Genomic DNA, 12600 nt, shown 5'->3' with positions numbered 1-12600 from the left:
TATTCAGAACTCTTGAGTTCTGTATCAATCCCTTCCGAATAAAACCAGTGGCTTCTTTTTTATGTTTGGAGAAAGATCTCAGGATGTGGTTTGTGAGCTTTTCCACAAGTAACAGTGCAGGTGTGGACAGCATGCATCTCAAATAAAAACCAACTGAGATACAATTGCAAATGTATCTTCCTTTTTAGTATTAGTTTTCATAGTACAAGAAACATGTTCAAGGGCGACTGGGTGGCTCATGGGTTAAAGCCTCTGCCTTCGGCTCAGGTCATGATGCCAGGGTCCTGGGATTGAGCTCAGCATCGGGCTTTCTGCTTCACGGGGAGCCTGCTTCCCACCCCTCTCTCTCTGCCTGCCTCTCTGCCTAATTGTGATATCTGTCTGTCAAATAAACAAATAAAATCTTAAAAAAAAAAAAAGACATGTTCATTTCTTATATGAAAAGTTTTATCAAATAAATAAAATTTAGGAATCTGATGAAGATCATCTAGAGGTGAAGCAGAATTACTACGGTTTTTATGTCCTCCATAAACTGGTTAGTTCACTGTTGCTATTCATCAAGCTGCCGGTCTGCAACTATGTCAACAATCCAGAGTTAGGAACACTGAACCCTACCAGTGGGCGTGGGGATGGATGATTCAGAGTCACCAGGAGTACTGGGTCCAACTATATGGTGAGGGCAGTAAGGAAGGTGGAGTGGCCTCTGTCCAACTCTCTGGGAATATTCTGGCACCCCTCTACCTACCTGTTCCATAGCAAACACTAGTGAAGGTAAATTTCAGCTCTCACTGAGAATAACTAAGCAAACTCTTCCATCAGTAAGAATGGTACCTGAATCAAGTAGTGCCCCAAAGGTAGAAACAGAGGTAGACAGATGTGAGAGAAACTGAAAAACTAAGAATTTTCCACTGTGGACTGGGTAAGTCCAAGCATCTGCATTATTCCTCCCCACCTCCTGCCCACTGTACAAAATATTAGCCTTTGCCCTTAACTCTCCCTTTTCGCCCCTCTGAAAAATCCAAAATGCCCAAACAACGGCTGCTAATTTGCAAAAACAGTTCCAAAACAATTCCCTCTTCCTAGAACCATCTCTGACTGCAGATTGCTCCAACCAGCTGAACTTCAGCTGACCCACTCCTGCTAAAGCCAGCCCTAGAAAACACTCTGCTCTCTTTCTCCGAACTAGAATGCTCCTTTTGTCCAGCATTTTCGAATAAAGGCGTATGCTCTGGTTTATCTTATTCCACACCATGTAAAATAATAATTTAGCATGGTCCAGAGGAAGTATAATTAATTCATTGTGGCTCCACTGACTCAAGACCTAGGGAAAGGCTGGAAGCAGAACAGGATGAGGGTTGGTTCTCAAGCAGATGTCTTAATCGTTTAAAAAAAAAAAAAAAAAAAAAGCAGCAGCAGCAGAAGAAGGGAAAGATTCACAGAAAATCCTAATCCTGGAGGGACGACAAACACACTTTCCTATGTATTGAGGATCAAATATATTGATTCGTGTGCCTTAAGTCTGTATGCATGTGATCTGGACTGAAACTGAAAGATTTTCCAAAGCAAATGAAGAATAAAACGTAAGAGGACGAGGAGGGAGAGGACTACTCCACATTTACTTAAGAAAAGCTTTTTTTTTTCTTGCAAGTCTTTTAACATAATCCAGCAGTTGCAAACAAACAATGGTGCTGATTACTAACCAATTACATTTAACCACTCAGAGCCCTGCAGAGCCTCCAGTTGGCCCACCTTCCTCTAAGTTTCAGGATGACTAAGCAGCATTTCTTTAAAGAGGATCAAGGCAGTTAAAATGTCTTCAGCAATCAGACTGGCTTCTGGTAGTTCAAGTGAGGGTGTGCTTCCCATACTTTTAGAACTGGCCTGATGGAAACAAACGGCTGTCCCAGGGAGCCCTGACCACTGCACAACCTAGAGACAATGAAATCCTTGCTTGATATGCAATTCCAGAAAAAGTCTGAGCACGTTAAACTGGGAGATGGAGGCCTGACCAGCAGCACCGGAGAAGGCCAACTTTTAAAAGTCAAGTAACACTTGCTCAACAAAATTTTTTTAGGAGTTCATGAGCAGCACGAGGGGCGGCTGCTGAAAAAGGCTGCTGAGGGAGCAAGACGGTTTTGCTTATCTTTTTATAGGGGAGGACAATGGAGAAATTACCAGACCAAGGTCACTTTCCATTAAAAAAAAAAAAAAAGACTGGAAGCCTTAAGAGAGAAAAACCTGCATAAGCTATGACTCTGCGAAATCGGCAGCCTGGTGAGAATCTCTCCAAGAATCCTGCAGGATATGAAGTGCGGATTAGAGTAATTAAATGTAAAGTCTCCTTGAGAGAAATTTCTTGTTCCTGAAGACTTAGAGCCATTTCTGTGAAATGTATCACAGAGAAATTGTGCAGAGGATTTGCTAAGCATCACAGCTTTCCACGCTCACATCAGGTCTGCAAATGCTATGATCTAAAAAGAACAGGGCAGTGATTTGGGGAAGGAATTACATAATACACCTTATCAGAGAAAAGCACTCTGTTCTCCAGTCTTTGCAAAACTTCACATCCTCATGTAAGTGTAATATACTTACAGGTTTCAAAAATTACACACATTGCCTCCAAAGAGATGGAGGGAAAAATATCATCACGGGGTAAAGGCCAAACATTGTCTCTTCTGAATGCTTAAATAGCCAATTTTGTGTCTTAATACATTAATTCTATGGAGAGAAAGAAGACTATTAAAGAAAGGTTGAATAAGACATCTTAAAAAAAATGTACCCTGGGGCCTAAGTCCATTCAACTGACAGTAAAATCACCCCCTCAAAAAAGCAGTTTTATGTAGCATCTAGTATTTTAATTTCCCAGCTGCCAAGAGAAATATATAAGGAGCAGAAATTAAACTAATTATGTCAGCAGCGCAGTGAACAAAACTTTAATTGTATTACACACTAGTTAGACATTTGCTGAACAATACAAAGGCCCTTAAGGGTAGGAACTTCTTTAGAATATAAATGATCCCCAATCAAATGACAAAAATTAGTCTGTTTGGGCAATAAACAGATTCATGCCTAAGATATAAAATTTCAACAAACATCATAATTCAATATAAAAAATAAATATCTAGTCTAAGAAATAAATCTCTCAAATGGTTTTAAATCACTCTCTGATTTACATATGCTGTATCATTAATAGGTCCTTTAAGCCAGCATTGTACTAATCAGCTTTTTAAACACCCTGCCCACAAAAGGGCCTATTCATTTAGCTGGGAGACAGGTGTTAGCAACCAGCAACCTCTTTTAGCCTGCAGTTTCAGGGGCCTGGCCCGTGATTATTGTGACATGACTGGCAAGTCGAAAAAGGAAGGGCACTTTGAAAAACTGGAAGGGAGGAGGGAGGGAAAGAGAAACAAGAGACCAAAAGGGAGGAAGGAAGATAAGGAAAGAAATGGATGTCAGCTGTTTCACGAGGCCACCCTTAGAGCCTCCTGGCCTGATGGGAGTGCCCGGGCTACCACCCAGATGGACAGATACACAGGGCTGAATTCGGAGGTTATTAATTCATTCCTGCAGACAGTAACTCTGGATAGATACCTACACGCCACTCATTCTAAAAACATTTTTTAAAAGATTTTATTTATTTGATAGACAGAGATCACAGGTAGTCAGAGAGGCAGGCAGAGAGGAGGAAGCAGGCTCCCCGAGGAGCAGAGAGCCCGATGAGGGGCTCGATCCCAGGACCCTGAGACCATGACCTGAGCCAAAGGCAGAGGCTTTAACCAATTGAGCCACCCAGATGCCCCTCTAAAAACATTTTTGAGGGTCCTAGTGCTCTCTCATCCCCTATCGTGCAGCTCCCAACTTCAGCCCTCACTCTTTGATAGACTCTGAAAGAGCTGATGGAGTAGATATTCCTTGAAAGACCTACAGAGAAAGTCAGATTTAGAAAGACGTCTTCAGCCTTTGGAATAAAAATCCTAGCACAAAGTAGCACCAAACATTCATGGAGTCGCCTGCAATGTACAAAGAATGTATTTTTCTCTCTTTTAATCCACCTAACAATCCTGCTAGGTATTATTTTCATCTGGGCGATGAAGAAAATGAAGCGGACAGAGATTAAGGAAGGGGGCCTGAGGTAGCATGGCCAGGAAGCAGGAAAGCTGGGATCCAAAACTGGGTTTGTCGATTTCTAAACTGTTAGGCTTGTCCCAAGTTTAATGCCCTAATGTAACGAGTGCTCTCTGTAAAGTAATTTACATAAAAGTTATAAAAGCTCTTCATGACTAGGAAATGGGCTATTCTAGCAAATCAAACATCCTGGATAACATAATGATGCTTTTAAAAGGGACAACCATTTATAAAGAATTTCAAAGCAATGCAACAGTGGCTCTCAAACCTGGCTGCAGAGCAGAATCACTTGGGGAGCTTTTTGGAAATAGAGGGCAGAGTAGTTTTCAAAATGTAGATTCTTGGTCATCACTTATCTCCTCAATCAAATCTCCAGGAGGTGGGGCTGGGAAATCTGTACTTTTAAAAAACCCGGTAGTAACTCAGCTGTGAACTGCAGCTTTCAAGTAAAAGCTGGCTTTTGGGAACTCCTTGCAATAAAACACACTAAAAAGGCCAAAAGCTGCACGGAATAAAGAAGACCTCAGAAACTCCCAAAATCTGTGGTGGATCATTCACTACTGGTGACCAGCCACTATACTGGCACAACCAGAAGGGAAAGGTTAAGATTTTGTGAGCTGGTACAAAGCTGGAAAAACCAGCTTTGGTTTTTCTATCAGATCCAAAAAGCTGCTTTTCCCCCAGAGGAAACATAAGGTTTTAGGCTTGCTTTGAAAAAAGGAAAATGTTTGAATCCACGCAATCGGATTCTCTCAGCCAACTGTTTAGCTACAATTCAGAATGTTAACAAGCCAGATGCATCAAAAATGTGGAGCACTCAACCTGTAGTAGAAGAGAGAGCAAAGAAACATCATGACCATCTTAATTAAGAGAAAGGAAGATAATGGGTTTAAACTAAGAGTGGCATTATAGGATTAGATAAAACCATTGTCCTAACCATGGCAACCGATAAATCCCGGAAACTGGGAGAGCTGAGGCCTATGATTCCTCCCTACCTGGGATGGCTTTCACGTCCTGGTAAAAGTCCTATTTAAAACTCTGTTGTTAATATAAAGTCACAGTACAAGAAAATGACCAATTTCCCTACTGAAGGAAGAGGAGTTCACGTGTTTGTATATAAAAAGACTGTCCTTGTGTGTCCACTACACTTCAGTTAAAAAAATAGACAAAAAAAAAAAAAGAGGTAATAAAAAAGCAGATTGTCCTTATAATTGCCAAACTCTTTCTTACATAAACACAAGTAACCACGACCAATAACCAATAACCGAACAAAAATAATAACCAGTAATCATTACCAAACAATAAGAACGATGAAGCAGCTGGTCCCTTGAGACTTCACCAACAGCAATTTAAACTATGTATTCTCATTAAACTCTAAGTTATGACTTAGTTCTGTATCGCAGGGGTGATGAGATTCCGTGGTGCAGAAGTTAAAACTTTCATCCCAAAACATAAACACTATGGCCAGTAAAGTTTGATATAAAAGTCTCTAATCTACCATTAAAACAATAGCAGTACTAAGGTTCTGTCATAAGAATAAAAAGCAAGGTGGAAATCAGTCCCCCTAATGTTCCTTAGGTTTCTATCTGTGTTTCCAAGAAGTCCTGGAAAGGCACAATACGCGTATAGGTGGGTGTGGCTATATTAAACATCACAGTAAACAAGTAAGGAGGGAAGAAATTGTGCCTTTTTTGTTATTTTTGCTGTTTCGGCTTTTTAAATTCTGAAAACTGAAAATGCTTTTTCCAATACTATCTTAAAAGGCCTTAAAGATGCATTCCTATTAGATGGTGCTAAGCAGTTAGTTATGTCACCCAGCTTGGTCATGGGAAAGAAAGATTAAAAACAAATTAATTTCTAATCGGCAAACAGCTCTTTTTCTGTGCATATTATTTTAGCAGTTGGTTAAGTCAATTTAGAGGATTTAAAGCCCTTGATCCCAGTGTAAAGTCAGAATAACAGCTGTCTACCTGACCAATTTGATAGTTTTTAGTGGGCTGATCTTTGTAACTAGATATAGACATTAAAGAGTGTGTGTGTGTGTGTGTGTGTGTGTGTGCACACGTGCACGCATGCACATGCGTTTGTGTCCTAGATTACATGGAAATTTTCTTCGAACACAATAAAGTTATTCGGGGCGCCTGGGTGGCTCAGTCAGTTAAGCGGCTGCCTTTGGTCCAAGTTTTGATCCCAGGGTCCTGGACTCAAGTCCTGCTTCGGGCTCCTTGCTTCTCCCTCTGCCTGCCACACGCTGCTTGTTCTCACTCTCTCTCTGATGAGTAAGTAAATAAAATCTTTTTATTTTTTTAAATCAAGTTATTAAGTTATTAAACAGCCCTGACACATCAATCTGCAATTCTTATACACAATTTCCAAACTTTAGAAAATGACACCTCTAACTAAACTGTGGTTTATGAATTGTACTTATTAAGAAATATGCCATAACATTTTAGAAATACCTGCCATCACCTGTTTCCTTGAATGTGAAAGAAAATGCAATCAGGAAAAAAGGATAAAGTTGTCAAACCTGAAATCGCCTGATCAGGAAAGAAATAACACTGCAACTCCCAACCCTGGAACTCTGACACAGCAAAGCACCGTGCCCCCTGCCTATTCCCAGTCCTAGAAAAACGGCTCAACAAATAGACAGCTTTGGCCGCATTTCAGTAACCTGGACTGTCACCGGGAAAATCACAAGTTTCAGACGGCTGTAGCAACAGGAGTGACGGGAAGTCTTCCCTATTCTCCAAACCAGCTGTAAGGGAATGAATAAGGAACTCCCTGCTTTCTTAGAAGGCCACATGCACCTGCGAATGATTATTCATTTGGTCACTGTGGCCTTTAGCCAAGGTACAAAGTGACAGTTGTGGGTAAAGCCCTATTTCCAAGCTAACAGTAATTCTTCCCTGAGGTAGACTGGGAGGAGCTTGATAGAATCTTCCTTGATTACACAAGCAGTTTTCTCCCACCAGAACAGACGACAGGCCAACAAAAAGGAGAAAATACGCCGTTGTTGATAATATTCTGCCAGCTCAAAACCAAGCTCTGAGCAGACAGATGTCTGCCATGCTCCGACTCCTCTGGTCTAGCCATATACTTCCCTACGCCTGGTCAAATGTCTCAGGGGCAGCCCGCGGCAGAGGCCCCACTTCCCTTCTCCGTCCCGGCCAGCGGCGACCTCACCCATCAACCCAAATAAACGGAGGGCAAATCCCTAGAGGGAAGAGTGGGCGGAGGGGTGGGGGGAAGCACATTCCCAAACTTCTTCACCAAGCCTCCGAACTCCAGCCGCCTCCTTCCAACGAGCCTCAAGGGCTCCTCCACTAGGAAGCAGGGACAAACGAGGTCCTTTAGAGAGGGCACCAGGCCGCCGCGTACCTGACTCAGTTTCCTCTGCCATAGAGAGGCATCTTTCCCCCACAAGCCAGCTGAACCTGCCGGTCTTTAAGGCCTCTGGAGCTACTTGAAGACACCTGTCTCGGGTTACTGCCCCCACAGGTGAAATGCTTTCTTTGAAGGTACTTGTAATGGGACAGGTGCGAGCGGCCCCGGATGCGGAGACTTCGAGCGAGGCAGGGAGAGCCCCAGGCCGCGCCCCGCATACAGGAGGCGCCTCCGGAACACAGCCGGGCGAGACCCGAAGCCGAGTAGCCCTCCCACCCCGACCTCCCCCAGGACCCCACCCAGGCCGGGCACCTCGCGTATCCCAGGGCCGCCGCCGCCGCCTCCTCACCTGCCGCGGCCGCCCGCCCGCCCGGCGGTCCTCACCTGGGAGGGGAGGGGCCGAATCCGGGCCGCCTCAGGCAGGGGGGCTCCAGGCTCCGCAGCGGCAGCGTCTCCGGGGCTGCGGGGCACCCGGGGGCGGTCGCGACATCCTCACGGGCGGCCCCAGGAAGTTGGCCCCCCCACCCATCGCCAGGCGCCCGGCCCGGCCGCTCCCGCCCCTCGCGCGGCTCCGCCCCCAGCGCGGCCCCGCCCCTCCCGGGAGCGCGCCTCCGCTCCCGCCGTGCCCGACCCACCATAGAGAAGGGCAAGGCGCGCGGCGGGCTAGAGCGTGGCCTCCGCGTGCGCCCCCTGGCGGAGCTGAGGCTACCGGAGGCGGGGCATGCCTCCTCTGAACTTGAGCCCCGCGGCGGAGGCGTCGGTTCCCTAGTGTCAGGGTTCCCGCGCGCCTCGTTGTCTGGGTCACCGGACACTGCAAGAGGAGCAGGAGTCCAGGTCCGTGGCTCAGCTAGGTGGTGGTCCAACTTGGTGGCCTTGAGCGAGTCCCTTAACATCCTGGACTCGTTTCGTTGTAAGAATTTGCGAGTTGCCTCGCTTGGATATCTCATTGTTCCTCCCAACAATGCTATAAGCAGGTGAGGGTTCCCCAGATTACAATGGAAGGAACCCACGCCCATTAGGGTTCACTAGCTTTTTCAAGGTCCCTTAGCTGGGAGGTAATAGAAGCCAGATGTGTAAGACTCATGCTTGTCCCTCTCACTCGCTGGCACCTCCATCATCTAGCATTTCCTGGGGGTCTAAACCCCCAGGGTTAGCTAGTTTAACCTTAGGAGGGTGAGGAAACTGCTCAGAAGAAGGCCTTCTGTGCTTAGGAGCCCACTCTGGACATTCATCAGTTGTGTACCTTTCAGCAGATACTTAATCCCTCTGAGCTCTAGCTAGCTTCCTCATCTCCTAAACAATTGGAATGTTTGTTAGGGGGCAGGGTAGTAAGAGAATTAAATGAGCTAATGCACATAGAAGTGCTTAGTAAGGGGCGCCTGGGTGGCTCAGTGGGTTAAGCCACTGCCTTCGGCTCAGGTCATGATCTCAGGGTCCTGGGATCGAGCCCCGCATTGGGCTCTCTGCTCAGCAGGGAGCCTGTTTCCCTCTCTCTCTCTGCCTGCCTCTCCATCTACTTGTGATTTCTCTCTGTCAAATAAATACATAAAATCTTTTAAGAATAAATAAATAAATAAATAAAATAAAATTTGGTTTTAAATACTCCAGCCAAGAAATAATTAAATAGAAACAGCTCCAGTTTATCAAGCTATTCCTTACATCAGGAAAGATAAGAGCCCCTTGTTCCTCAGTAGCCACAGCAGTATGTCTGAATGCTTCAGACATTCAGATGGACGTCATGACTCAAGAATTGTGGAGTTCAGAACTGAATCAGGCAAAGGCAGCAACTTCACAATTAAGAGCCAATTCCAGCTTCATGGTACCTGACACCTACTTCATGGCCCTGGTTTGGGCAGCAGATCTGACAAAGGACACAGACAAACCAATATTGATGGTAAGGCAGATAATTTTGTAGAACATTTCTGTTTCCAAGATGATCTGTCCATCAGGGATGGAAATGACATTCATTGGCTCATAAGCAAACACACCACCAGCTGTGTTTCCATGAGTGGTAAAGCAGTTAAGAGCCGCTACCAAAAGAATCATTCATTTGGGCTGCTCTCTCCAAAAGATGGGAGTGTAGGTAGAACACATCACCAGGATAGTCTTCATGGGCAGCAGAGATGTGACAATAAGCAACAGACCGTTTGGATAACTCATGTTTGCCATTATCCTTAAAATATTTTCCTAAAGAGCCAGAATAAGGAGTCAGGTACTGATGTGGGGCAGAATCGGTAGCAGCAGCTGAAACCACAATGGTGCCCTTCATAGTATCTGTAAGTCTCTTTACCAACAGTGGAACAGTGGATCTCTTTGGACCAATAGCAATGTAGATACAGTACAGCTTCTTCTTTTCATCAGATCCATCATGAAACATTTCTGGTTAATGATTATGTCAATCTTTGATGTTTTGCAAGTCCATTGGCCAACATTAAACAGCTCAGGTTGACCAGGATCAATTGGCTCCAAGCTATCCACAGCCTTAATGCCAGCCTGAACTGGTTCCTGCAGATTGGAGGAATAATCCCAGGTGCTTTTAGGCCAACTTGTCTATGGCTCTTGGAACCAATTACCAATGGCACCTTCTACATGAGCCAACAGCTTCTCACCAACGAAAACATCCACAGTGGCTCCTGTCCTCTTCAGAGTATCTCCTTCCTTAGTTTTCATTTCCGAACACACCACCACCAACATTATCAAGTTCCAAGTTCAGACACATACACTTCAAGCTTGGAAGAAAACTCTACCCTTTCTTCTGCTTGGACATTTCTCAGCCCATGTATTTGAACAATACCATCACCAATACTTAAGAGACATTCAGTCTCTTCAAGGTCACTAGAGGTATTAACTCCAAGAATACACTCTTCAAAAACAGAGGACACCCCAGCGGTACCAGTCTTCTGAGGACAGATGCTAGAGACAGGGAGGTTCCTTGTGACAATTAAGGATGATTGCCAAGCATTTCTGGAGACCACACCAGCCTTCTGAGAGAAGATGAAAGCCACAGCCAAAGGCCATGTGCATAGACAACATTTTTTTTTCTTAAAGCTAATTTGGTATTTTTCTAGTGGGGCTCAAACTCACTTCCCCAAGATTAAGAGTCACATGTTCTTCCTACTGAGCCAGCCAGGCATCCCCAGATAGCATCTTTAGAGCTCTCCCCAGGTCGTTCCTCTCTAGCTGCAGCCTCTGAACCAACTCCCAAACAAATATTAACCTAAAGAAATTACACTAGTATTCTGAGATAGTATACTAGTATAATGAGATAATTATATTAGTATTAGACAAAATACAGTTTTGAGAAAAAATTCTTATTATGGATAAGGAAAGTCACAACATAAGAATAAAAACAATAATTCATTCGAAAGACAAGACAATTTTATATATATTCTTTTTTTTTAATATTTTATTTATTTATTTGACAGAGATCACAAGTAGTCAAGAGAGTCAGGCAGAGAGAGAGGAGGAAGCAGGCTCCCATGAAGCAGAGAGCCCGATGCAGGGCTCGATCCCAGGACCCTGGGATCATGACTTGAGCCGAGGGCAGAGGCTTTAACCCACTGAGCCACCCAGGCACCCCTATATATATTCTTTAAAGATTTATTTTATTTGAGAAATGTGTGCACATGCGTGATTTGGGGGAGAGATAGAGGGAGAGAATCTTCAAGCAGACTCCCTGCCAAGTGCAGAGCCAGATGCAGGGCTTGATCTCATGACCCATGAGATCCTGACCTGAGCCAAAATCAAGAGTCAGATGCTCAACGAACTGGCTCACCCAGGAGCCCCTATGATTTTTCTAATTTTTAACTTTTTAATCAAGAAATTTAAAACATATAAAAGGTAGGAAAAATGGTACAATGAACTCCTTTGAGTCAACCACTGTTAATATTTACATTTTGTCATATTAACTTTATTGCTTTAGCTATCTATATTTTTTATTATGATGATTGAGCTGTTTCAAAGTAAGTGTCACACACAATGACATGTTATGCCAAAATACTTTACACGTCTAAAAAAAAAATGGCATTCTCCTATCTAGACACAATGGTACTATCACAACACAAAAATAATTCCCTAATTTTATCTTATACCCATTCTATATTTAAATTTACCCATGTTCTCAAAATGTTATAAATAGCTCATTTTTTCATAGCAGGATTCAATCAAAATCATCTATAGTTTCTGTTATATCTCTTAAATTTATTTTTTTTTATTTTTTAAATATTTTATTTATTTATTTGACAGACAGAGATCACAAGTAGGCAGAGAGGCAGGCAGAGAGAGAGGGAAACAGGCTCCTCGCTGAGCAAAGAGCCTGATGTGGGGCTTGATCCCAGGACTGTGGGATCATGACTTGAGCCAAAGGAAGAGGCTTTAACCCACTGAGCCACCCAGGCACCCTCATCTCTTAAATTTCTTTTGATCTATAGCTATTACCTCTCCTCCATTTTTAGGAAATCCCATTTCTAAGAATCTACCCCAAAGATAACACCAGTAAAACTTTTTTATTTTTTTTTATTGGTATAATTGACATACAACATTATACTAGTTTTAGGTATACAACATGATTCCATATTAGTATGCATTGTGAAATGATCACCACAATGTTTAGTTAACAACCATCACCATTCATAGTTCCAGAATTTTTTTCTTGTGATGTGATTTAGTCTCTTAGCAACTTTCATATATGCAATATAGTATTATTAACTATAGTCACCATGCTGCAAATTACATTGCCGTGACGTATTTATCTTATTACTGTAAGTCTGTACTTTTTTATTTCCTTTGTCCATTTTACCCACCCCCTAAACCCTGCCTCTTGTAAGTACTAGTCTGTTCTCTATATTTATGAGCTTGGTTTTGTGAATTGTTTGTTTGTTTTGCTTTTTAAATTACACACGGGAATGAGCTCATAATGAACGACAACAAATTTTTAATACATATGTACAAAGATATTCCCTTCAGCACTATTTTTACAGCAAAAAGATTGGAAACGAACCAAATGTCTATCTATAGGGGACTAGTTGCGTGAACAGCCATACTATGAAGTCCTATGCAGCAGTAAAAAAAAAAAAAAAAAAAAAAAAAAAA

At 43.2% G+C, this 12600-nt stretch overlaps 1 protein-coding gene and 1 pseudogene across 3 annotated transcripts in view; both read right to left on the bottom strand.

Moving 5' to 3' along the window:
• RFFL (ring finger and FYVE like domain containing E3 ubiquitin protein ligase) overlaps window positions 1-8074 on the bottom strand; it is a 66030-nt gene extending 57956 nt beyond the window's left edge. The window contains exon 1 of one of the 3 annotated variants that reach the window (XM_059379399.1): window positions 7859-8074. Coding sequence is in view for 1 of the 3 variants with exons in the window: in XM_059379397.1 (XP_059235380.1) it covers window positions 7504-7525 (22 nt within the window). In the remaining 2 variants the exon portion in view is untranslated. Of the gene's footprint in view, window positions 1-7503; window positions 7745-7858 lie in introns of those variants that run through there. The other 2 variants (XM_059379398.1, XM_059379397.1) reach the window with 2 other exon arrangements.
• A 1178-nt stretch (window positions 8075-9252) lies between these two features.
• Window positions 9253-12600, bottom strand: part of LOC132003229 (ATP synthase subunit alpha, mitochondrial-like) — a 4722-nt pseudogene continuing 1374 nt past the window's right edge.

Source organism: Mustela nigripes, chromosome 16, assembly GCF_022355385.1.
Source record: "Mustela nigripes isolate SB6536 chromosome 16, MUSNIG.SB6536, whole genome shotgun sequence".
In the NCBI taxonomy this organism is placed as follows: Eukaryota; Metazoa; Chordata; class Mammalia; order Carnivora; family Mustelidae; genus Mustela; species Mustela nigripes.
Note: the sequence above shows the minus strand (reverse complement) of the source record. Positions and strands in the feature narration are given on the sequence as shown.